Here is a 27,641-nt window from a genome sequence, read left to right on the forward strand (position 1 = left end):
ACAAGCCACGTGATCTGTTTGAGAGGCATAATAGATTTAGCCGTTTAGCTAGTCCCACACCCCAGTCTACCGGACACCAAACCTTAGTCATAGGGGACTCCATCATACAGCTTAGTAAACCAGCCATAATTAAGTGTATTCCCGGGGCCAGAGCACCAGACATTGAAGCTAGTCTTAGGGAGCTAACTCGCCAAGTAAACACGTACGACAGGCTAATTGTACCACTAGCTACGCGAACATAGTTGTACACATCGGCTCCAATGACACTAGGATGAGACAGTCAGAGATTACAAAGAGGAATATAGCTCGGACTTGTAATCTCGCTAGAAAAATGTCACAGCATCGAGTACTTGTCTCTGGCCCCCTGCCTGCGAGAGGCAATGATGAGAGGTATAGCAGATTAGTCTCCCTTAACAAGTGGCTGACTAGTTTTTGTATAGTACAGGTACTAACGTTTATTGATAATTGGCCCTCTTTCGGGGGCAAACCGAGCTTGCTGAGGAGGGACGGCCTTCACCCTAACTGGGAAGGCGCCATCACCTTTTCCAGAAATATAGACCACTATTTGAGTCAAGCTTGACTAACTACACTAGAGCAAGCTCAGACACAGGCAATTACAGTGTCTCTTAGTGGGGAGTCAGTTAAGCTAGAACTATCTAGCGCCAGGCTGGAAAATTCATGTACACATAGCATTTCTCGCAGAATAATACATAACTCACATAATGTTTTTTCTGTAGTGACTGTGCCAGAGGTGAACATGCATTCTACTAAGGTGGCAAGTTATGACGCGTTCAATCTATCGCAGCACCAAGCAAATGATCTCAAGATCGCCACCATATAAATTCCTAGATGTGATCGAAAATATTTAAGGCGCACTACACAATATAAACTTAACGTTATTATTATCAGTACTACGAACACCATCCATCCATCCATTTTCTTCCGTTTATCCGAGGTCGGGTCGCGGGGGCAGCAGCCTAAGCAGAGAGGCCCAGACTTGCGTCTCCCCAGCCGCTTCGTCCAGCTCCTCCCGGGGAATCCCGAGGCGTTTCCAGGCCAGCCGGGAGACATAGCCTTCCCAACGTGTCCTGGGTCTTCCCCGTGGCCTCGTACCAGTCGGACATGCCCTAAACACCTCCCCAGGGAGGCGTTCGGGGGCATCCTGACCAGATGCCCGAACCACCTCATCTGGCTCCTATCGATGTGGAGGAGCAGCGGCTTTACAGAGCTTCTCACCCAATCTCTCAGGGAGATAATTTTGGCCGCTTGTACCCGTGATCTTGTCCTTTCGGTAATAACCCAAAGCTGGTAAATTGAGAGCTTTGCCTTCCGGCTCAGCTCCTTCTTTACCACAATGGATTGATACAGCGTCCGTATTACTGAAGACGCCGCACCAATCCGCCTGTCGATCTCACGATCCACTCTTCCCTCACTCGTGAACAAGACTCCGAGGTAATTGAACTCCTCCACTTGGGACTGTGGTCTTTTCCAGGCGAGAACCATGGACTCCGACTTGGAGGTGCTGATTCTCATCCCAGTCGCTTCACCTTGGCTGCGAACCGATCCAGTGAGAGCTGAAGATCCAGTCCAGATGAAGCCATCAGGACCACATCATCTGCAAAAAGCAGATACCTAATCCTGCAGCCACCAAACCGGAACCCCTTAACGCCCTTACTGCGCCAAGAAATTCTGTCCATAAAAGTTATGAACATAATCGATGACAAAAGGCAGCCTTGGCGGAGTCCAACCCTCACTGGGAATGGGTCCGACTTACTGCCGGAAATGCGGACGATGCTCTGACACACTGATCATACAGGGAGCGGACCGCCACAATCAGACAGTCCGATACCCCGTACTCTCTGAGCACTCCCCACAGGACTTTCCGAGGGACACGGTCGAATGCCTTCTCCAAGTCCACAAAGCACATGTAGACTGGTTAGGCAAACTCCCATGCACCCTCCAGGACCCTGCCGAGAGTATAGAGCTGGTCCACCGTTCCACGACCAGGACGCAAACCACACTGTTCCTCCAGATCATTGTCTCCCAAAACGTTATTAGTTAATGAGGTCATTAGAGACAACAATCTTAACGGGGCGGTATAGCTCGGTTGGTAGAGTGGCCGTGCCAGCAACTTGAGGGTTCCAGGTTCGATCCCCGCTTCCGCCATCCTAGTCACTGCCGTTGTGTCCTTGGGCAGAACACTTTACCCACCTGCACCCAGTGCCACCCACACTGGTTTAAATGTAACGTAGATATTGGGTTTCACTATGTAAAGCGCTTTGAGTCACCAGAGAAAAAGCGCTATATAAATATAATTCACTTCACTTCACTTCACGTCATTGGTCACGGTGAAACTTGGCTAAAACCAGATGAATTTTTCCCGCCTAACGGGGCATCTCCTCTTATCTATACGAGTGCACATATTGCCCTGAAAAGGGGTGGAGGGGTCGCACTAATTTCCAATGAAAACCTTGACCTTAGCCCTAACCTAAGTAATGAATATAAATCATTTGAGGTGCTTACTATGAGGTCTGTCACACCGCTACCTCGCTATGTGGCTGTTATCTATCGCCCCCCCGCCTGTGCCCTATTTGGACCGTATCAGTGAATTTTCAGAGTTTGTCGCTTATCTAGTGACACATAATATAATTATAATACAGAATTTTAATATCCAAATGAATACCCCGTCAGACCCTCTGTGCGTGGCGCTCCAGACTGTGGTCTTACACGAATAATAAATTGAACCCACGCATCGCAACGGTAATACAATAGACCTAGTCTCGTCTCAATTACTGTAACGTATTATTTTCGGGTCTCCCTATGTCGAGAATTAAAAGATTACAGTTGGTACGAAATGCGGCTGCTAGACTTTTAACAAGGCCGGACCTTACAAGTCCTTTTGTATCCAGTTTGAAAGCTGCAGCTCATGAAAAGAAACACACAGACAGACGTATTGTCGATGACCGCAACGTTCTTAAGTTAATTGTAATCTTTGATTAACGTATTGCCTACCGACCAAGTCCTACAATTGTATTACATTTTTAATTCCTCTGAACATCGCATTTAATGCTTTTTAATGCCATTTAAGCCTTAATTTCCATTTAATGACTTTTAAAGCGTTTAAATATCTTGCAGAAACCCTGAGTTTGAAGCATCCCTATGTTTTCGACTCCCTCGACATGTGACATGAGTGCCTGTCTGTTATTTTGTTCCTGGTTTTAATAACCCGCCTTATCTTGCCCCTGATTGGCTTGTCCTTAATGTTTTGCCCTAACCTTAGCCAATTGTGACTCATCATATGAACACCAACCAATCATCATGGGTTTTCGCCAAAGGTATGGACGTTCTCATTCATCCTGGTCATTGAATTTTCTCCATATTTTTTTGGGCCTGGATTCACAGTCCATTTTCTCTCTTTGTAATTTTGATGTAAGCTACCTCGCTACAAGGGTAAAAAAATAGCTAAGCTACAGGAATTGCTACTCGTTCAAAAATACTGCTTTTGACCAATCATTTAGGACATCCTCTGGCCATAACGTGACTACGGGACGCCATTTTAAGGCCAACTTTGAAATCGATTTGGCCATAGTCTATTTATACACGACTCTGACTGTAAGTGGTACGCGAGCTCCATCTGGTGGCATGCCAACGAATCACTTAACTAAATATTGTCATGACGTGACTCAAGGCGTTATCAAATGTTTTTTTAACTTTTATGTGCATTTAATTTTATTTGATTCATTACTTATGTACAGTGTTTTATTTTCCTATATTCAAACACAGTGTTACTGTTCAAACTGTGTGTAATGTAACATAGGGCCAAAAATAATTTTGTGAAATAAAACTTCTGTCTTGTTTTTAATGAACACTTAGGCCTACTGCGCTGCTGTATTTTATTGCTGGTCATTATGGTGGTGCTTTTTGAGGGGGTACTTGGTGAAAACTGTGTGATAACCACTGCTCTCGACGAACCGGACACTTTTATACTGTCCTCTATTCATGCAATATGGGACATAAATATACTGTAATGTATATAAGTTGTAATATTAGTTGAGTTTGAGTGTTTTTTTAAATACAGTTGCTTGGAAGCGATGATGTAAACATTGTATTCATTCATATATCAGTTTAGAATCTGATGTTGATAATGTAAATATAGAACACATTTTGTGGTATTGGATTCATGTGATAAACACAGTAGCTTCTCATATTCCGAAAAGAAGCATGACGTATAATATATAATAAAGTCAAAAAATATATAATACAGTAAATACAAGTAATATATTAAAATTGTTAGTCCATTTTTTGTAAAAATAAATAAATAAATAAACATATATTTTTGGATTATTTAAATAAAATAATTCTATTGCTTCTATAAAACGCATCTCACACACAGAGGCGCACATTTGAAGGGCGATAATGAAGCCAGTGAGATGAAGCCATGTTGCATGCAGCAGCTCACTAAGTTGTCAGAGAATTCTTCCAACTTTCCACTCCACTGACCACAGAGTTGGGGGCTTTGCAAAGCAGCCAATTATTGCCTGTGGAGATAAAGGTGCACAGGCGAACTTTGCAAACACACACACACACACACACACACACACGTAGACTGTGCAAGACGGTAGTCAATGAATGGATGCACAATCAAAGGGATGTCAGCATTTGAGCTGCTGAAGCATGAAATGTCAGCACGGAGAGAGCCGCCATGTCACAGTTAATAGACGCTGTTGCCAAGGTGGACTGCTCCTCACTGCTTTCTCCTGTCTTGTAGGGTGATGTCGTTTATTGAGAAAAGTGTGGCCAGGTTGGACCAGATGGAAAGGCTGGAGGCTCTGGCTGTGAATCTGGGGAGAAGCCATTACCACTACAACGCCCCTCCTAAATACTACAGCGTGAGACCCCCATGAGTTGTGGGATCAGGGAGAACATGTCTGCTATCATCTGTGTGCTTGCAGTACGTTGGAGTAGAATTCATCAGTGCTGTGCAGCCCATCTTGAAGGAGAGGTGGACCACCGAGCTGGAGGAGGCTTGGAAGGTGACTAGTGTGCATCCTTCATTAAGGCCACATGCAACATGTGTTGTACAAAACCCAAAACCAGTGAAGTTGGCACTTTGTGTAAATTGTAAATGAAAACAAAATACATTAATTTGCAAATCCCTTTCAACCTATATTCAATTGACTAGACTGCTAAACTTTGTTATTTTTTGCAAAAATTTGCTCATTTAGAATTTGATGCCTGCAGCGTGTTTCAAAAAAGACTGACAAAGTTGAAGAACATCTCTTATTTGGAACATCCCACAGGTGAACAGGCTAATTGGGAACAGGTGGGTGCCATGATTGGGTATAAAAGCAGCTTCCATGAAATGCTCAGTCATTCACAAATAAGGATGAAGCGAGGGTCACCACTTTGTCCACAAATGCGCGAGCAAATTGTCCAACAGTTTAAGAACAACATTTCTCAACCAGCTATTGCAAGGAATTTAGGGATTTCACCATCTACGGTCTGTAATATCATCAAAAGTTTCAGAGAATCTGGAGAAATCACTGCACGTAAATGGCAAGGCCAAGAACCATCACTGAATGCCCGTGACGTTCGATCCCTCAGGTGGTGCTGCGTCAAAAAACGACATCAGTGCTACATCTGTAAGTGGAAGTTAAAACTCTACTATGCAAAGTGAAAGCCATTTATCAACAACACCCAGAAACGCCGCCGGCTTTGCTGGGCCAGATCTCATCTAAGATAGACTGATGCAAAGTGGAAAAGTGTTCTGTGGTCTGACGAGTCCACATTTCAAATTGTTTTTGGAAACTGTGGACGTCGTGTCCTCTGGACCAAAGAGGAAAAGAACCTTCCGGATTGTTATAGGCGCAAAGTTGAAAAGCCAGCATCTGTGATGGTATGGGGGTGTATTAGTGCCCAAGACATGGGTAACTTACACATCTGTGAAGGCACCGTTAATGCTGAAAGGTAAATACAGATTTTAGAGCAACGTGGGTTGCCATCCAAGCAACGTTATCATGGAAGCCCCTGCTTATTTCAGCAAGACAATGCCAAGCCACATTCTGCACGTGTTACAACAGCGTGGCTTCATAGTAAAAGAGTGCGGGTACTAGACTGGCCTGCCTGTAGTCCAGACCTGTCTCTTATTGAAAATGTGTGGCGCATTATGAAGCCTAAAATACCACAACGGAGACCCCGACTGTTGAACAACTTAAGCTGTACATCAAGCAAGAATGGGAAAGAATTCCATCTGAAAAGCTTAAAAAATGTGTCTCCTCAGTTCCCAAACGAGTGTTGTTAAAAGGAAAGGCCATGTAATACAGTGGTGAAAATGCCCCTGTGCCAACTTTTTTGCAATGTGTTGCTGCCATTAAATTCTAAGTTAATGATTGTTTCTCCGTTCCAATGTTAATTATCTTGTCTTTGCAGTCTATTCAATTGAATATAAGTTGAAAAGAATTAGCAAATCATTGTATTCTGTTTTTATTTACGATTTACACAATGTGCCAACTTCACTGGTTTTGGGTTTTGTACAGCCTAGTGATGCATATACATGTACATGCTGCTGTCACGTCATGTGAATATGAGAGCATGTTGTACATGTCATATTCAAACAACACATGCTCTTGCATCAATAATCATACATACAGTTCAGGGGTGTCCCGATACCGATGTCCGCTCGAATCACACATACGTTTATCCTTTTTGTAGTGTGGAATGCTAGAAAAGGTTTGATTAAGTGAAATCAATCAAAGAACATTCTAAGGATAGCGATTTATTATTATCTGGATTGGACTTATGCTGTCTTAAAGTTGAAGAGGAGTGGTAATTGATATTTTGCCAACACCTAGTAATCACAATAATTTATTAAGTTAATAAGCTCATGACCGTATGGTGAATGATGCGAAAACTTTTTTTTACTGGATACTGTCTAATATTCTTCTGACCTAGATGTGTAAGTAATATGCAACTATTAATATTTGATACTTCTTTACATCGACAAACGTGGTGTTTTAGACTGCAATATTGTTGAATTAAGGACACTTATGAAGGTCTAGCTTGTGTGCTTAGCTGTTGTGTAGTTGCTATCGCCTACTAGCCTTTAGCCGATCATGTTAACCTTTTGTAAATGAATTGACAAAAGTACAAGTTAACAATTAGATATTAACTGGCTGTCCAGCTTTGCACAAGTAATGAAACATGCTACAGGACTGCTTGCTTGGTAGTTTATATTGGAAGATTTTGGATGAAGGCCAATATAATCCGACCAATATCTGAGATCTCTAGCGGATCGAGACACCCCTATATACTGTACACATATATATATATATATATATATACATATACATATATATATATCAGTGACGTGCGGTGAGGTTCATGGCTGGTGAGGCACTGACTTCATCACAGTCAGATTTACAAACATATGAACCCTAAAGAGTATCTTATTCACCATTTGATTGGCAGCAGTTAACGGGTTATGTTTAAAAGCTCATACCAGCATTCTTCCCTGCTTGGCACTCAGCATCAAGGGTTGGAATTGGGGGTTAAATCACCAAAAATTATTCCCGGGCGCGGCGCCGCTGCTGTCCACTGCTCCCTTCACCTCCCAGGGGGTGATCAAGGGGATGGGTCAAATACAGAGGACAAATTTCATTACACCTAGTGTGTGTGTGACAATCATTGGTACTTTAACTTAACTTTAACTTTACACATACAAACTGTAGCACACAAAAAAGCACATTTAATAAAAAAAACTTTATTATGGTCTTACCTTTACTTATAAACAGTGTTGGGTTAGTTACTGAAAAGCAGTAACTAGTTACAGTTACTAGTTACTTCATTTCAAAAGTAACTCAGTTACTAACTCAGTTACTTACGGTACACCAAAAAGTAATGCGTTACTGTGAAAAGTAACTATTTAGTTACTTCTTTTTGTCTTTTTTTTTTTTTTAGAGCTCCCATTAATGCCCTTTTAGCCTTAATTTCAGTACTGTTATTGCACTGGAGAATAATACAATGTGTTGATAAACTTGACATGCATTTGCATCACTGAACTCTGCTAAGCAATGTGCTCTACATACAACACACAAAGACAAAGATATGTTACAAAGACCAATTTGTTTCTGGCCAGAACAAATTGACAAAACTATTTTAAATAGCTGCAACATAACGTACATAAGTAACAAACAGCATAATAACAGCATAGATGTAAACCAAACAGGCACACACTACATACACAAAGCCTAACCAGGCATTTTCTTCCTCAAGTAACTGATACAAAATCATGTCTGAAGCCCAGAAGACTCTCCACATTTCCCCAGTTTTAGTTTAGAGATAAGGAAAAATTGGCCTGGCCCACTAGGATCCCTCTTTATGTTTGTGAACTTTATAGTCTATACATTTAGAGTGATGTGATAATCAAACACTCTAGAAGTCTAGAATGAAAGAGTATATAAGAGAATTGACAGCAACGTTCCCTCTCAGGAGCGCGCCTGTGCAATTGTGCACTGCTCAAGCGTCCTCTGCGCACGGCAAATCTATGCCATGCACAAAATCAAATAAAAAAATAAGCGCATAACAATTTTCGACACGACACGGACACGACAGAGAAAACCGTTTTCGTCATCATTGTTCAAATATTGTAACGTCTGTCGAGACGCTTTGAGGACATGAATTCCATCCATCACTTTACTGAGCAAAACTCTTTATTGTCGGCCATAAACACATCACCAAAACATTAGTAAAAAAAATGATATCTAGCAAAAGTGGTCATTTTCTGCAGTACAAACCAGACCAAAAGTAACTTTGTTTTATGAACAGCTGCCGCTCGCTCTTTCTCACGTGCGCCAACACTTGCACATATGGCACTGAGCCAGTGATGCGTTTACAGCCACACAAAAAGTCGGACAACTCCAACACCACACATAAAGTGTAATTCCAGGTCGTTACACTATGATTTACCAATCAAATGTGTGCTTATTCTAGTGTCATTTATTAGGAATCTTAATTTATAAATATTAATCATTAAATGCTGTTAGTATATTAAATAAATACTAATAAAAATATATTTTTTACAAACAGGAAGTTGCAGGAATGTACACATGATCCCCTGCTTATATCTCATTGTGCAGCATGTGAATGTTTTAATGGGAACTAAATGCAATGTCTGAAAGGGGTACCAATTATTTCCAAAGCAGGACCTCCACCCAGACAAACAATACAAGTACACAGTTCATGAAAAACAATATTTGTTGTTATTGTCATTGTAAGTGGGCCTAAACACTTATATTGGAAATGTAAATGACTGCTATCATTTGATTATAATAATAAGAGAATGTTGTCTGTCTATCTGTGTTGGCCCTGTGATGAGGTGGGGACTTGTCCAGGGTGTACGCTGCCTTCCGCCCGAATGCAGCTGAGATAGGCTCCAGCGACCCCGAAAGGGACAAGCGGTAGAAAATGGATGGATGGATGGAGATTGAACTTGTTATTTAGTCAGATTTGGGACAGGTGTGCTGCTGGTGTAGCCACAGTGTGCACTTCTAAAGTTGCTCACATGGGCTCCACTCAATGCTCAGGGAGTTTTTGCGTTTGCTCACACACATGAACAATTAGAGGGAACATTGATTGACAGAGTGTGTGTACCTTCAGCGGTGAATGATGAGAAGAGGCAGAGTTAATCCTTAAGTGGTGGAGGTGAAGTGGCATCAGAATCTCTATCTCTCTTTACCAGTGTTGGATTAGTTACTGAAAAACAGTAACTAGTTATAGTTACTAGTTACTTCATTTCAAAAGTAACTCAGTTACTAACTCAGTTACTTACACCAAAATGTAATGCGTTACTGTGAAAAGTAACTACCGGTATTTAGTTACTTCTTTTTTTCTTCTTTTTTTTTTAAAGCTCCAATTAATGCCCTTTTAGCCTTTATTTCAGTACTGTTATTGCACTGGAGAATAATACAATCTGTTGATCAACTTGACATACATTTGTATCACTGAACTCTGCTAAGCCATGTGGTCGACATACAACACACAAAGACAAAGATATGTTACAAAGGCCAATTTGTTTCTGGCCAGAACAAATTGACAAAACTATTTTAAATAGCTGCAACATAACATACATAAGTAATAAACAGCATAATAACAGCATAGCTGTAAAGCAAGAAAGGCACACACTACATACACAAAGCCTAACCAGGCATTTTTTTCTCAAGAAATTCTGACACAAAATCATGTCTGAAGCCCAGGACACTACACATTTCCCCAGTTTTAGTTTAGAGATAAGGAAAGATTGGCCTGGCCCACTAGCATCCCTCTTTATGATTGACAGAGTGTGTGTACCTTCAGTTCTGAAAGATGAGCAGAGGCAGAGTTAATCCTTACGTGGTGAAGTGTCATTGGAGTCTCTGTCTCTCTTTACTAGCTTCGTCGAAGCATGTTGCTATGTAGCTTGTTTCAGCAGATTTGAATTGCCGTTTTGGGCAGTAGATGTGATCTTTGATCCAAAGCACAATTTACATTTAACTAAATTGTTATTTTCTTTGTGCTCGACAAAAGAAAAGTAGTGAAAATATCTCCATGTTAGCAAACTCGACTTCTGGCTCCGCCATGATCAGACACGCCCCCCTCCCCCCTCTCCTCCCTCCACACACTCACACTCACACACAGAGCGCGTGTCTCTCTCTCTTCTCCGGCTTGTGACACAAGAAGAATCAGAACGATGACACAGCAGCCCTCCGATAAAACACACTTTATACTACAAAAAAAGTAACGTAAAATAACGCAGTAACGCATCATGTAGTAACGGTAACTGAATTACTGAATATAAAAAAATAACGCGTTAGATTACTAGTTACCGCCAAATCTAACGGCGTTACAGTAACGCGTTACTTTGTAACACGTTAGTCCCAACACTGCTCTTTACTAGCTTCGTCGAAGCATGTTGCTTATGTAGCTTGTTTCAGCAGATTTGAATTGCTGTTTTGGGCAGTAGATGGGATCTTTGATCCAAAGCACAATTTACATTTAACTAAAATGTTCTTTTCTTTGTGCTCGACAAAAGAAAAGTAGTGAAAATATCTCCATGTTAGCAAACTCGACTTCTGGCTCCGCCATGATCAGACACGCCCCCCCCCTCCACACTCACACGCACACACACCCACACAGAGCGCATGTCTCTCTCTCTTCTCCGGCTTGTGACACAAGAAGAATCAGAACGATGACACAGCAGCGCTCCGATAAAACACACTTTATACTACATAAAAAGTAACGTAAAAGTAACGTAAAATAACGCAGTAACGCATCATGTAGTAACGGTAACTGAGTTACTGAAAATAAAAAATAACGCGTTAGATTACTAGTTACCGCCGAAACTAACGGCGTTACAGTAACGCGTTACTTTGTAACGCGTTAGTCCCAACACTGCTTATAAATGAAGTCCATGTGCCGCTGTTGTGCTGGATTAATGCACCCCTGACGGGAGTGTTATATCAACTAAAGCCCTCACATAAACTTTCCACGTGCAAGATTGAATCTATTTAAAAAAGTGTAACCGAGGGTTTATAAATGTCGCCTATACTGTATGAAACTACAAAATAACAAACACGGAGCCTCCAGTTTACACGAGGACCACTTTATTTACCTTCTTTCAAAAACCTCCGCTCCACTCCAACGTGTCATCACTGAGCTCTTAGCTCCTTCAAAATAAGAGCTCAAGGCATATACTGTATAACAGCGCATAACAGGAACTTAACATCACAAAGAGGAAAGCCCATAAAAATAGGTTACAAAAGTTATTTAATAAGAAGCCAAAAAGTGCAAAAAAAATAATGTTCGTGTTGGAGGAGTTGTGAATTAGGTACACCTGCAGTCTGCAGGTGTACCTAATGTTGTGGCCCTGCAGTTATTCACAACTCCTCCAACACCAACATTATTGTTTTTGCACTTTTTGGCTTCTTATGAAATAACTTTTTTAAATAGATTCAATCTTGCACGTGGAAAGTTTAAGTGTGGGCTTTAGTTGATACAACACTCCCGTCAGGGGGTGCATTCTACGGCGGGGGTGCAGGAGGCGGGATTACTGCGAGCCTCAGCCAGTGCGTCTTTTGCAGCCGTTTTATGATCGCTCAGCACAAGAAATACGTTACACACATACAGTTGTTGACAAAATACACTGTACATTATATACCTCAGCTAACTAAACTATGGAAATGTATAATATAATTCATATAGCAATACGGTCTCACTGCACAGAAGGCCAGCAGTTAGCCGAGTCCACAATCCATGTTGAGGCACAACTCAGTGACGTGCCTCAACTGGCTGCTGTTCACCGCACCGTCTCTTCTCAGTATTTGAACAGCAAATGTGAAAATTCAGCGATTTTAAATAAAAATAATCTAAAACTGGTGAAGTTAAATGGAAAATAACTTTATAGTATAATCACTGGATACATATAACAATTTAATAAATTTTTTTTCTTTTTACATTTTTTTTCTTTCCATGATGGCAGGTGAGGCCCCGCCTCTAGTGACTGCACGTCACTGATTATATATATATATATATATATATATATATATATATATATATATATATATATATAATGTCTTTACAAGTGTTTACACTTGTAAAGAACATAATGTCATGGCTGTCTTGAGTTTCCAATAATTTCTACAACTCTTATTTGTTTGTGATGGAGTGATTGGAGCGCATACTTGTTGGTCACAAAAAACATTCAGGAAGTTTGGTTCTTTTATAAATTTATTATGGGTCTACTGAAAATGTGACCAAATCTGCTGGATCAAAAGTATACATACAGCAACATACATTATCGATTTTGTTGATGTAGAAAAGTTACAATCAAATCAAATTATCTTCATGGCATGGCCTCTTAACTGCATGTGAGTGATTATGATTGACGACACCTGTTGACTTCTCTGAGCCCATTTAAATAGGGCTCATGTGGTGCAGTCATTAGACTCGGTTACAAACGCGACAATGGGAAAGTCAAAGGAACTCATTGACTTGAACAAGTCAGGAAAGTCACTTGGAGCCATTTCAAAGCAGATTAAGGTCCCAAGAGCAACTGTGCAGACAATTGTTCGTAAGTATAAAGTGCATGGCACAGTTTTGTCACTGCCACGATCAGGAAGAAAATGCAGGCTATCACCTGCTGCTGAGAGAAAATTGGTCAAGATGATCAAGAGTCAACCGAGAACCACCAAAAAGCAGGTCTGCAATGAATTGGAAGCTGCTGGAACACAGGTTGTCAGTGTCCACACTCAAGCGTATTTTGCATCACCATGGACTGAGAGGCTACCATGCAAGAAGGAAGCCCTTGCTCCAGAAGCGACACCTTAAGGCTTGTCTAAGGTTTGCTGCTGATCACATGGACAAAAAGATAAGACCTTCTGGAGGAAAGTTCTGTGGTCAGATGAAACAAAAAAAGCTGTTTGGCCACAATACCCAGCAATATGTTTGGAGGAGAAAAGGTGAGGCCTTTAATCCCAGGAACACCATGTCTACCGTCAAGTATGGTGGTGGTACTATTATGCTCTGGGCCTGTTTTGCTGCCAATGGAACTGGTGCTTTACAGAGAGTAAATGGGACAATGAAAAAGGAGGATTACCTCCAAATTCTTCAGGACAACCTAAAGTCATCAGCCCGGAGGTTGGGTCTTGGGCGCAGTTGGGTGTTCCAACAGGACAATGACCCCAAACACACGTCAAAAGTGGTAAAGAAATGGCTAAATCAGGCTAGAATTAAGGTTTTATAATGGCCTTCCCAAAGTCTTGACTTAAACCCCATTGAGAACATGTGGACAATGCTGAAGAAACAAGTCCATGTCAGAAAACCAACCAATTTAGCTGAACTGCACCAATTTTGTCAAGAGGAATGGTAAAAAATTCAACCAGAAGCTTGTGGATGGCTAGCAAAAGCGCCTTATTGCAGTGAAACTTGCCAAGGGACATGTGTATTTTCCGCACCATAAGCCGCCCTGGGTTATAAGCCGCGCCTTCAGTGAACGGCATATTTCAAAACTTTGTCCACCTATAAGCCGCCCCGTGTTATAAGCCGCATCTAACTGCGCTAAAGGGAATGTCAAAAAAACAGTCAGATAGGTCAGTTAAACTTTAATAATATATTAAAAACCAGCGTTCTAACAACTCTGTTCACTCCCAAAATGTACGGTAATGTGCAAATGTGCAATCACAAACAGTAAAATTCAAAATAGTGCAGAGCAATAGCAACATCAATAACTTAATGTTGCTCGAACGTTAATGTCACAACACACAAAATAAACATAACGCTCACTTTCTGAAGTTATTCTTCATTCATAAATCCCTCGAATTCTTCTCCTTCGGTGTCCGAATTAAAAAGTTGGGCGAATATGGGATCCAAAATGGCCGGCTCCGTCTCGTCGAAGTCATCGGAGTCAGTGTCGCTGTTGTTGTCCAGCAGTTCTGTGAATCCTGCCTTCCGGAAAGCTCGGACCACAGTTGTGACCGAAATATCCGCCCAGGCATTTACGATCCACTGGCAGATGTTGGCGTATGTCGTCCGGCGCTGTCTCCCTGTCTTAGTGAAGGTGTGTTTGCCTTCGGTCATCCATTGTTCCCACGCCGTTCGCAGTCGTGCTTTAAATGCCCTGTTGACACCAATATCGAGCGGTTGGAGTTCTTTGGTTAATCCACCCGGAATGACGGCGAGTGTTGTATTTGTGTGCTTCACTTGTTTTTTGACACCATCTGTGATGTGGGCGCGCATGGAGTCGTATATCAACATGGACGGAGCTGCGTGAAAAAAGCCACCCGGCCTCTTCGCGTAAACTTCCCTTAACCACTCGCTCATCTTTTCTTCATCTATCCATCCCTTCGAGTTAGCTTTTATGATGACGCCGACTGGAAAGGTCTCTTTTGGCAAGGTCTTCCTTTTGAATATCACCATGGGTGGAAGTTTCTGGCCATTAGCATGGCAAGCTAGAACCACAGTGAAGGACGACTTCTCATTCCCTGTGGTGCGAATATTCACCGTACGTGCTCCCGTTGTATCCACAGTGCGGTTCACAGGAATATCAAAAGTCAGTGGAACCTCGTCCATGTTGATAATGTTCTCTGGCCGGATCTTTTTTTCAGCTATCTTGTTTTTACAATATGCACGGAAAGTAGCCAGCTTTTCTTGAAAGTCTTTAGGCAGTTGCTGTGAAATAGTAGTCCGTGTGCGGATGCGTCTTTTCATGAACCGGAAACACCAAGAAGCACCACCTTTAAAATCATCCAGGTGAAGTTCGCTTGCTAGCGCTGTTGCCTTCATTCGAATAGTGATGGTGCTGACACTTCTGCTTGCTGCTCTCTGCTCAACAACCCACTGTTCGAGTTTGTCCTCCAACAGTTGCCATCTTGCTTTGTTCCCTCGGAAACTCTGTTTTGTCTTCTTTACCTGGCGCAGGTCATCTTGTTGCTTCCTCCACCTACGCACCATTGATTCATTTATGTTATATTCTCTTGCTGCTGCTCTATTTCCGTGTTCTTCGGCATGACTTATTGCCTTAAGTTTAAATTCTGCGTTATACGCGTGTCGCTTAGTAGGAGCCATATTGTGGTCTTTACAGATGTAAACACACAAAGGAAATGAAACGTAATACCCGCGCGCTTCTTCTTCTACGGGGGCGGGTGGTTGCTTACCGTAGAAGAAGAAGCGCTTCCTCTTCTACGGGGGAGGGTGCTTACCTTGGCAGTTGCTTACCATAGAAGAAGAAGCGCTTCCTCTTCTACGGGGAAAAAAGATGGCGGCTGTTTACCGTAGTTGCGAGACCGAAACTTTATGAAAATAAATATTTATATTAATCCATATATAAGGCGCACCGGGTTATAAGCCGCACTGTCAGCTTTTGTGAAAATGTGTGGTTTTTAGGTGCGGCTTATAGTGCGGAAAATACGGTAACCAAATATTAACATTGCTGTATGTATACTTTTGACCCAGCAAATTTGGTCACATTTTCAGTAGACCCATAATAAATTCATTAGAGAACCAAACTTCATGAATGTTTTTTGTGACCAACAAGTATGTGCTCCAATCACTCTATCACTAAAAAATAAGACTTGTAGAAATTATTGGAAATTCAAGACAGCCATGACATTATGTTTTTTACAAGTGTATGTAAACTTTTGACCATGACTGAACATATAATACATACACATTTATATATATATATATATATACATATATATATATATATATATATATATATATACACACACACACACATTTATGTACACACAAACAGGTTTTCTACCAAAAGTGCATTATTCTTTTTAGCAAAATTCAACTACATTTGAATGAGAACAGACTGTTTAGCACCGCACTTAAACATTTTTAACAATGCCAAGAAAAAGAAAAACATAAAATATATTACCATTTTCGAGAACGTTACAAAAGTATCAAAACGACAACAGCAATATCACAGGCTTATCTCAATTATTTGAATATTTTTGAAAGCTAATTTATTGCAGCAGAAAGTTCAACTCTTATATTCTATAGTTACTACATAGTCAAATATATCAAGAATGCATTTCTTAATAGTGTTGATTATAGTTTACAGCAGTGATTCTTAAACTGCGGTACACAGGCTCTATCTCGTGATACGCCAAAGAATCACTTGACAGTGTTTTATTTTCCTATATTGAAAGTGTGTAATACAATGGCCAAAAATATTAAATACATTTGTTAAATAAAACATCTGCCTTGTTTTAAATGATTACTTAGCTCTACTATGCTACTGTAATTTAAGGTTAGTCATTATAATAGTACTTAATTTATTCTGAGGTGGCACTTGATGAAAAAACTTTTTTTTAAATCCGGTACAATAATAAATGGTCAACAAGTTGAATATTGTAGATACAAAAATGGAATGCAAAGATGCTCCTGAAATCAAATTACACTTTTTTAGGAACATCCTGTCAGGTTTAATAATATGCTTGTGTCAACCTCTACTGCTCTATTGTGGTCTACCATTGCTTTAAAACTTGACCCGTTTGCCAGTACTGTAGTCATGTTGCAATTTGATGTTACTTTTTTCACAACTTCTCATTTGCTTTTCAATGACTTCCCCTATTTATTTATAAAGAAAATGTAACATACTGTGGTATATATTTTGCTATCGCACAAGAGGCACCAAACACAAACAACTTTTTATTAATGCCGACTGATTGTTTTTGTTTTGTGTTGAGACCTTGTTTCAGTACGTGACCGGCTTGATGCAGCAAGGCTACGAGGAGGAGAGCGAGCGCCACAACCAGGCGGCAGTCTCCCCAAAGGAGAGAGTGGACAAGCGGAACACGGCGCTTTGAGAAAACACAAAATGTTAGTTACAAACGCACTGCAGTGACTTTTGAACAGAGCACTTTATTTGTCAACGTCAACACGCTGCCTTGGACTGGGAATGCATCGTCCAGAAGTCCAACATGCCTCGGCTTTCACTAAATCAATATGTTGTGCTATTTAGCCCATTCAAACGTCTGATGAACTGAAACATCATTATTGACAAAATAAGATTGCTAGTGCGGCAGCTTCATGGGGTCCTTAAAGGGGAAATAATTCTACTAAAAACTACTTGAAACATGTGAGGGAAAAACCATATTTGTTTTGTGTGTCCAAGCAACTCATCCGACAGTTCAATACATTTACCAAAGATAAAAATGAAATCATCCCTCTAAAAAAACTTAAAGTGACTGGCTTGACAATTAGAATTTGAACATAAATAGGGAGCGTAGTCATTAAATAGAAGAAAAGTCAACAGGCCGCTGGGCTGGACTGCGTGGGTTTGGCTCCAGAGACTGTCGAGGGCGGTCGATTTGTGCCGTACGACAAATCCTCACAGATGGCACTCGGAAGAATTGCCGACAACACATTAGCATGGCAAAGTATGGAAGTGGTCACTGGAACGATGTACACGGTATTCTGAGGGAGGGACCGACGGGTCATCTGAGTGGAACCCACTCCCTTCCTGTCAGAAGGACCAGGATCAGTTCAAGCTATCAGTCTGTTGCTCACTGGGTGGCTTTGCTTTTCTTGCTTTTGCTCTTTTTGTCTTTCTTCTTCAGTCCATCCATGTGTGCTCTGAGAAGGTTGGAATACGCCTGGAAAGAGGCGGTTCAATTAGTTAGGCATATGCAGTAACTGTTTCCTGGGGACAGTTATTCAGGGTGCACTCACATACAGGTAAAAGCCAGTAAATTAGAATATTTTGAAAAACTTGATTTATTTCAGTAATTGCATTCAAAAGGTGTAACTTGTACATTATATTTATTCATTGCACACAGACTGATGCATTCAAATGTTTATTTCATTTAATTTTGATGATTTGAAGTGGCAACAAATGAAAATCCAAAATTCCGTGTGTCACAAAATTAGAATATTGTGTAAGGCTAATACAAAAAAGGGATTTTTAGAAATGTTGGCCAACTGAAAAGTATGAAAATGAAAAATATGAGCATGTACAATACTCAATACTTGGTTGGAGCTCCTTTTGCCTCAATTACTGCGTTAATGCGGCGTGGCATGGAGTCGATGAGTTTCTGGCACTGCTCAGGTGTTATGAGAGCCCAGGTTGCTCTGATAGTGGCCTTCAACTCTTCTGCGTTTTTGGGTCTGGCATTCTGCATCTTCCTTTTCACAATACCCCACAGATTTTCTATGGGGCTAAGGTCAGGGGAGTTGGCGGGCCAATTTAGAACAGAAATACCATGGTCCGTAAACCAGGCACGGGTAGATTTTGCGCTGTGTGCAGGCGCCAAGTCCTGTTGGAACTTGAAATCTCCATCTCCATAGAGCAGGTCAGCAGCAGGAAGCATGAAGTGCTCTAAAACTTGCTGGTAGACGGCTGCGTTGACCCTGGATCTCAGGAAACAGAGTGGACCGACACCAGCAGATGACATGGCACCCCAAACCATCACTGATGGTGGAAACTTTACACTAGACTTTAGGCAACGTGGATCCTGTGCCTCTCCTGTCTTCCTCCAGACTCTGGGACCTCGATTTCCAAAGGAAATGCAAAATTTGCATGGTTGGGTGATGGTTTGGAGTGCCATTTCATCTGCTGGTGTCGGTCCACTCTGTTTCCTGAGATCCAGGGTCAACGCAGCCGTCTACCAGCAAGTTTTAGAGCACTTCATGCTTCCTGCTGCTGACCTGCTCTATGGAGATGGAGATTTCAAGTTCCAACAGGACTTGGCGCCTGCACACAGCGCAAAATCTACCCGTGCCTGGTTTACGGACCATGGTATTTCTGTTCTAAATTGGCCCGCCAACTCCCCTGACCTTAGCCCCATAGAAAATCTGTGGGGTATTGTGAAAAGGAAGATGCAGAATGCCAGACCCAAAAACGCAGAAGAGTTGAAGGCCACTATCAGAGCAACCTGGGCTCTCATAACACCTGAGCAGTGCCAGAAACTCATCGACTCCATGCCACGCCGCATTAACGCAGTAATTGAGGCAAAAGGAGCTCCAACCAAGTATTGAGTATTGTACATGCTCATATTTTTCATTTTCATACTTTTCAGTTGGCCAACATTTCTAAAAATCCCTTTTTTGTATTAGCCTTAAGTAATATTCTAATTTTGTGACACACGGAATTTTGGATTTTCATTTGTTGCCACTTCAAATCATCAAAATTAAATGAAATAAAAATTTAAATGCATCAGTCTGTGTGCAATGAATAAATATAATGTACAAGTTACACCTTTTGAATGCAATTGCTGAAATAAATCAAGTTTTTCAAAATATTCTAATTTACTGGCTTTTACCTGTATGTACATTTCATAATTTTGCAATTGTCCCTACAGCCATTTATAATCTCCACCTTACACAACTACTAAAAATGGGGCACAAAGTCAGGAAAAGTGCAGTAATATAGTGTTGTGTAAGAAGTTATGGCAAATGTAAAAGAGTCAACTGGAAAGGGTACTTGACATTTTTAAAGAGGTGTGATTTCATTGGCGACGTGACTATTCAAGTTTGCATTTGCTGCTCAGCTGTAAGACCATGCCGACATCTATTATGTTTCCTGTACCATTTCTTGATTCACTTCCATTCAACCTACTTCTCATGTTTCTGTAAAGAATAAAATTCTGTTTAACCAAAACCTCCAGCTTAGTTTTTTTGTGTGGGGAAGCTGGAGAATGGTACTGAAACTAACTATTTACAGTAGGGATGCACAATATTTTACACCGATAAATTCCTGCTTCTCAAGACCAATACCTATTGACAGTGCAGCCGGAAAGTATTCACAGGGCTTCATTTTTTCCACATTTTGTTATGTAACAGTCTTATTCTACAATGGAATACATTTATTTTTGTCCTCAAAATTCTACAGACAATACCCCATAATGACGATGTAAAAAGTAGTTTTTTTTTTATTTGCAAATGTATCAAAAATAAACAAAAAAAAAATTATATGTACGGTCGGTACATAAGTATTACAGGCTTTGCTCAATATTGACAGCTTTGATAGCATCTATCTTTGGGCAGTTTCACCCATTTCTCTTTGCAGCACCTCTTAAGCTCCATGGGAAGCGTTGGTTTTCCTCCAGGATGTCTCTGTACATTGCTGCATTCATATTGCCCTCTATCCTGACTGGTCACCCAGTTCATGCTGCCGAAAACCATCCCCACAGCATGATGCTGCCACCACCATGCTTCACTGTAGGAATGGTGTTAGCCTGGTGATGAGCGGTGCCTGGTCTCCTCCAAACATGATGCCTGGCATTCACGCCAAAGAGTTCAATCTTTGTCTCATCAGACCAGATCATTTTGTTTCTCATAGTCTTTGAGAGTCTTTCAGGTGCATTTTGGCAAACTTTGTCTGGCCACTATGCCAAACAGGCCTCATTGGTGGATTGCTAAAGAGATGGTTGTCCTTCTGGAAGGTTCCCCTCTCTCCACAGAGGAATGCTATAGCTCTGACAGAGTGACCACCGGGTTCTTGGTCACCTCCCTGACTAGACTAAGATGAATGCAGCAATGTACAGAGAAATCCTAGATGAAAGTCAACGCTTCCCATCCAACCTGATAGAGCTCGAGAGGTGCTGCAAAGAGGAATGGCTGAAACTGCCCAGACAGGTGTGCCAAGCTTGTGGCATCGTATTCAAAAAGACTTGAGGCTGTAATTGCTGCCAAAGGTGCATTAGCAACGTATTAAGCAAAGGCTGTGAATACTTATGTACATGTGTTTTTTTAAATAAATTAGAAAAAAAATAATTTTGAGGACACATTTGGAATTTGTTCCATTTTGGAATAAGACTGTAACATAACATAAAATGTGGACAAAGTAAAGCACTGCTAATACTTTCCAGATGCACTGTATATCTATCTGCAGTTTGTGCACACCTTGAAGTAAGAAAGTCAAAGAAAAAGTGGATATGACAAACTGTACCTGTAGATTTATGCGAATCAAATATTACATCACTACTACAGTAGAGCTAACATCACATCTATAAATCAGTGAAGCTTAGGGTTGAGTCTCGTCTATATTTTAGCCAAAACTGGTATTTAAAAAAATAAAATAATGCTTTATTTTCTGGAATTTTGTGAGATTCAAGTTGAATAGACTAGTACCGTAATTTAAATACTTCCATAGTATAGATGAAATGATAAAGTAATACATTAAAAAATATTAAAATCAACAAAAAATTGCCATAGTTATTGCAGCAATACAGAGCATAGAGAACGTGCAAAAAAACAACTTACTTGGTGTGTATAATGTTTTATAGTAAAAAATGTAGGTGTTCCTGAATGTGACCTCACTTGAGAAAGTGGCGTGTTGTTGTGCGTACTGGCTGGGCAAGCACTGCGGTGCTATTGTGTAATGAGGGCAGCTGTTGGCATGTCAGGGTTGGCAATAAATAAAACAAAAAAAGCGCCAGACTGTTTTTCTGACAGGACGCTACAATACTAACAAGAATGTTCCGTGCGTATTTTACCGCCGAGTAGTTGCAGGTGGTCTGCACTCACTTAGCACCAGAATAATGCACCAGTAGCGTCTTCATTTTTCAGTGTGGATACCAGTAGGTGGTTTGTGAGGTTTCATGTCAAAACACATGTGTTTTTCCCCTTGCAAAGTGTTTGTAGGGCATTCGTTCAGACGTGTGATGCCTTCTGCGGAAACGTAGCGAAGTCCTGTGATTTTTTCCATTTCTTCACCCTAACCCACCTCCAGCAGTGTGGGTAATTCCACCTCATTGTAGCGTTTATCGGTTATTGGAGCTTTTTTCCCCATGTTGTTCAATTATCAGTGTGACGCTATTGTTTTCCAAAGCTGCTTAGTGGCATTACATGAGGTGGAGTTTATTCATTAGGTGGATAACGACGCAGCATTGAGGCTACTATTTGAGGATATACAGTGTCACATGAACGTCAAGAAGTTGAGAAATAAAAAAATAAAAAATCACAAGAAGCACTTAACAAAAGGAAATGTGTAACATAAAAAACATACCATCTGAAACTTGATTACTTCTTTGGTGTTGATCTGTAAGAAAAAAGGTTTGACTTCATGAAAAGCACACAATTTGTAAGAAAAACACCTTAAAATCCAACAAACTTACCACTGTGCTAATTTTCTTCTTGCCATCAGAAGCTCTGATGAGACATTTATTGTCTGCAGGGTCAAAGGACTCCGAGTGGCCTTTTCTGGGCACTGGCTTAGTCCTACCGTCGTCTGAAGAACACGACTCACGTCATCACAATACAGACATAATTAAATTGTAAAGCTTCCAAATAAAAAGTAACAAAGAAACAAACACTTTTTACAGATGATAGTCACAAGTGAACACATGCATATTATCTTAATATACAAACATAAAAATGGCAATACAATGGAACCTCAAAAGGTCGGACTGAAACCCAATTCGTAATAAAACCTAAAAGGTTAGGAAGGAAATAACTAACAACAATGGTACCTTAGTTTTCATACGGAGTTACACAAAATTGTTTATGTTGCCTGGGTTATCGTACGGCCAAAAGTTGTGCATAACAAACTAGTCCACTTAACGGCATCATTCGGTGGAATTGAGTGCCTAAACAAGTCTCTGAGGTGTTTTTTTATATAGTAAAACTGCTAATAAGCCATCATGGGGCTAGCACTTTGCAAAGAAGGTGGAAAACACAATAGAGTTCAAGAAATAAAGTACTATGGTGGCGTTCGAGTGTCTCATTCCTGCCCGCCTCCCCCCGCATATCACTCTCTTTGCCAATAAAATGTAATAAAAAGGTAAAAATTATGTTAAATGTTAATTTATCCATGTTATTTGTCATATATATATATATATATATTTTGCGTTGTTTGCTGCATATAAAACTATAATTATTCTCTCTAAAATGTGTTAATATTGCAGGTGTCTAGAATTGATCAATTGGATGTGCATTATTAATGGAAAAAAATGCTTCAGTTTTTGCACGATTTAATTTTATTCTGACCTTTTGTACAGATTGTATTACCAACCATCATAACTAATTTTACCTGTACATCTTAAGCATTTGAGCTGTAAAACAGTCTTCATTTTAAAGACTCAGGTTGGTACAAACAAAAAATGTCAACATCCTAAGAGTATATTATTTGTTGCAGACCCCACATATACAGATACATCAGGGATTGATCAGTTGTGATCTTTGTGTGTGTAGTGTGCTCCAATAATATCAACACAGCACACACAAAGAGTCTGTCCCACCACGGACAGACTAGTCAACCAAGCCGAAATCTCAAGTGAACAAATGTGATCCAAGTTGGTATTGTTACAAACGCACTGCAGAGACTTTTGAAATTAGCATTTTATTTGTTAACATCAATCCTGCTGCCATCCCCTGACAACACGCTACCTTAGACTGGGAATGCCTCGTTTAGAGGTCAAACATGCATTTCACTAAATCAATATGCTGTGCTATTTAGCTCTATACAGATGTCTGATGAACTGAAATGTGTATTATGGACAAAATAACACACCCAGCGTACCAATGCTGGTATTGGTATTGGATTGATACTACAGTTGTGGGATCGATACTTCTGTTGTAATTCCTCTTTTCAATATTCCAGCAAATTACTCGATTTTCCTCACACTTTATGCGACTGCAGCATCTCTTCTAGTCTGTCAGTGTTACTTTTCACAAACATCTGTGTTACATTTATTAAATTGTTTCTTACATTAGTGACTTTTTTCCTCAAACAATTGTGTGTAATACAACTTAAAACGGATATGATGTATTAATACATTGTTTTAAATTGTTGTATATATTTATAAAAGTATGTTTATTTGCAGAACATATTTGAATGTGTTATCAAAATCAACAAACTTAAAAAAAAAAATTACCAAATGATTCAATAATCATAGCGTTATAAGCTAAACAGTGTTGGTATGTATAGTTTCAGCAATAGTAGCCCTGTATTTACTTGGTACCTGATCGATACCAAAATTAAAGTAAAATCCCAAACTAAAATATTTTTGAAAAAACTGGTTAAAAGGGAACACACTTTATAATCTGAGCAAGCCAGAGGTGAGTACATTCTCAATAAAGTAGCCGCAATGGGTTTTTTTCAGTTTACAGATTGGCTGCTTTACTAACCACGTCACAATTCACGCAGCGATGACTCGGGAGGCGTCAGCGTATCCCAAAGACAAGTAGAGTTTTGGTCAAAAATGTTGAATATGTTTAAAATGTATGATTGTCAGCCTGACCCGTTTTGGAGACAAGTATCTGGGCATATTTTCTCTTAAGTACCCTCAGACCACAGGACAATCTTGTAAGACATAAAATGATCGTGAATTTGCCGTCTTTTTGTCAGAAGGAGGAATATCAGACTAAAAACAGGCCGATTGTCTTGATGTGTGTACCCCGTTAAGGTGAAGATGGGACTTAGGTAGCGCTAGATTGTTTTAACATTCTTGTCAAACAAGCGTAAAAAGAAGTTCACCTGTGTGAACCAATGAAACACTGTACCTTGGATAACAAGTGCATTGTGACTCTGGAGTCCTTGCTTTTAATGTGAGTTCTCTTTATGCAAAAGTCTTCTTCTGCTGCTATCATGTTCTGCTTGTTGAAACTGGTCTTTCTTTTGGAAAAGGGGACCCATAGAGCCCACAGAAAAAACTAAGAAAGCTAAACCCGCGCCCGGTTGATTCATAGCTAAATAACAATTTATGTCATAGGGGTTTGACAGAGGACAGCAGGACTCTCAAACAAACAATAGAAAAATACAGATGTATCATTGGGCTGACAGGCTAAAAACAACCTGATCATATAGCCAAGTCGAGTTACATTTGGAGTAAGTTCAAGTTAAGCCATTTGAGTTCAAAGTACATTGGAAGTACTGTAAACAGTCATGTTTATTTACAACTATACTATGGTGAGAAACTAGGGAGCAGATTACTGTTTATTGACAAACTGAGTCATGTCTTGGTCCTCTACTGCTGGATATGTTATTGTGCTAATATGGAATGTAAGGGGAGGCATGGAACCAACAACCCAGTATGATTCTTTAGGTCTACTTACACTTTTTCAACGTGATGACGACACTACCCGAGGATCTGCACTTCTGGAACAGACGAGTGAGCTCTGTGAGGAACTAAAAGAGACATTAAGACACACAGAAAAGTCAACTTTAACAAAAGTCTTCATTATGTTTAGGGGAAAAACTGCCTCGCTTTGTGACCAATATAGACTGTAGCAAGGAAGTTTCTCAGTGCCAACATGTGTTCAAAAAACAATCACATTAAATTATGGATAGTATAGATATATTCAAGTGAAATAAGGTTAACTATAACGATGTAGACTTGGTTCGTAAAGAACACAAATTGTATTATATAAGAGCCACACAAGCTATTGAAAGCATACATAGATTATATGTCTAAAGTTTAGGTTTTTCAATTTCACCCGAATTGCAGGGTGATTGTTTATAATGTAATATATACTTTAAAACGTTTTCTAGTGACTATCGGTTTAACAATATAAAGAAAACATATTCGATTTGATTTACATTCAGCTTCAGCTAGCAGACGCGAGCAGTGAAGCTAACAAGACAAATGTTCATTTTGTCAGGCTTTGTTAGCTTTTGTAAACCCTAGCCCGGTCTATTATACAATTAATGATGAAAAACAGATACGATATTTAAATTGTATCGTAAGTCCTTACCGAATCGTTTTCAAGCAGCACCATGTTTGTGACTAAATGAGTTGTCGTCAGCTCACTGGCTGCAGGCTAACAGCTAAATGCACACGTACTAACTACTTCGCTACTTCACTGGGAGCCCCGCCTCGCGAATACACTTCCGCCATTACTTTGACCACAGCGTCCTCTATTGGCGTGGGGGAGTATAGTGACACTATCTAACTTTCCCTTTTCATCGCTAGCTCCCCTCTTTCGACAATGATAAGCAAAAACGAGCTGTCAGTTCAAACCTAATCATTTAACCTTTTCCTTAGCAGTTTAAAAAATGTATTTTTATATAAAGATTGTGATGTCAAAGTAATTTGGTTTCTATTTTTTTAATAGAAATACACTGACTTAATCATAAACTAGGAAAACAACAATAGCAAAGATTACTATATGCATTCGGTGGACAATTTACATTTTTAAATGACATTTTCAAAGAGTAATACATTGATTCAGGGTTTTGAACAGCAGACACACAGAAAGCATAAAAAATATTTCTTATCAATTTGAGACAACATTTTCCATTTGGATGTGGACTGTGTGTCTAGCAGTGACGTGCAGTCACTAGAGGCAGGTGAAGCGGGGCCTCACCTGCCATCATGGAAAGAAAAAAAATGTAAAAAGAAATGTTTTTTATTAAATTGTTATATGTATCCAGTGATTATACTATAAAGTTATTTTCCATTTAACTTCACCAGTTTTAGATTATTTTTATTTAAAATCGCTGAATTTTCCCATTTGCCGTTCAAATACTGAGAAGAGACGGTGCGGTGATCAGCAGCCAGTTGAAGGACGTCACTGCGTTGTGCCTCACCATGGATTGCGGACTCGGCTAACTGCTGGCCTGCTGTGCAGTGAAATCGTATTGCTATATGAACTATATTATACATTTCCATAGTTTAGTTAGCTGAGGTATATAATGTACAGTGTATTTTGTCAACAACTGTATGTGTGTAACGTATTTCTTGTGCTGAGCGATCATAAAACGGCTGCAAAAGACGCACTGGCTGAGGCTCGCAGTAATCCGCCTCCTGCACCCCGCCGTAGAATGCACCCTGTGACGGGAGTGTTATATCAACTAAAGCCCACACTTAAACTTTCCACGTGCAAGATTGAATCTATTTAAAAAAGTTATTTCATAAGAAGCCAAAAAGTGCAAAAACAATAATGTTCGTGTTGGAGGAGTTGTGAATGACTGCAGGGCCACAACATTAGGTACACCTGCAGAGTGCAGGTGTACCTAATTCACAACTCCTCCAACACGAACATTATTCTTTTTGCACTTTTTGGCTTCTTATTAAATAACTTTTGTAACCTATTTTTATGGGCTTTCCTCTTTGTGATGTTAAGTTCCTGTTATGCGCTGTTATACAGTATATGCCTTGAGCTCTTATTTTGAAGGCGCTAAGAGCAGAAGTGATGACACGTTGGAGTGGAGCGGAAGT

At 40.2% G+C, this 27,641-nt stretch overlaps 2 protein-coding genes across 2 annotated transcripts in view; one reads left to right on the forward strand and one right to left on the reverse strand.

The window, feature by feature from the left end:
* The window catches only part of xgb (x globin), a 38,905-nt gene extending 21,534 nt beyond the window's left edge, over window positions 1-17,371 (forward strand). The window contains exons 3-5 of the mRNA XM_061968698.1: window positions 4,769-4,889; window positions 4,953-5,033; window positions 17,229-17,371. Coding sequence (XP_061824682.1) covers window positions 4,769-4,889; window positions 4,953-5,033; window positions 17,229-17,348 — 322 coding nt within the window. The 3' untranslated portion in view covers window positions 17,349-17,371. The remainder of the gene's footprint in view (window positions 1-4,768; window positions 4,890-4,952; window positions 5,034-17,228) is intronic.
* Window positions 17,372-17,383: 12 nt separating this feature from the next.
* Window positions 17,384-26,327, reverse strand: srp14 (signal recognition particle 14). The gene is made up of 5 exons (XM_061968699.2): window positions 26,176-26,327; window positions 25,537-25,609; window positions 22,599-22,711; window positions 22,490-22,522; window positions 17,384-18,137 (listed from the first exon to the last, which is right to left on the reverse strand). The coding sequence occupies exons 1-5, from the start codon at window positions 26,197-26,199 to the stop codon at window positions 18,048-18,050; spliced, it is 333 nt and encodes a 110-aa protein (XP_061824683.1). The 5' UTR covers window positions 26,200-26,327; the 3' UTR covers window positions 17,384-18,047.
* Window positions 26,328-27,641: the final 1,314 nt, after the last annotated feature.

Source organism: Nerophis lumbriciformis, linkage group LG08 (assembly GCF_033978685.3).
Source record: "Nerophis lumbriciformis linkage group LG08, RoL_Nlum_v2.1, whole genome shotgun sequence".
NCBI lineage: Eukaryota > Metazoa > Chordata > Actinopteri > Syngnathiformes > Syngnathidae > Nerophis > Nerophis lumbriciformis.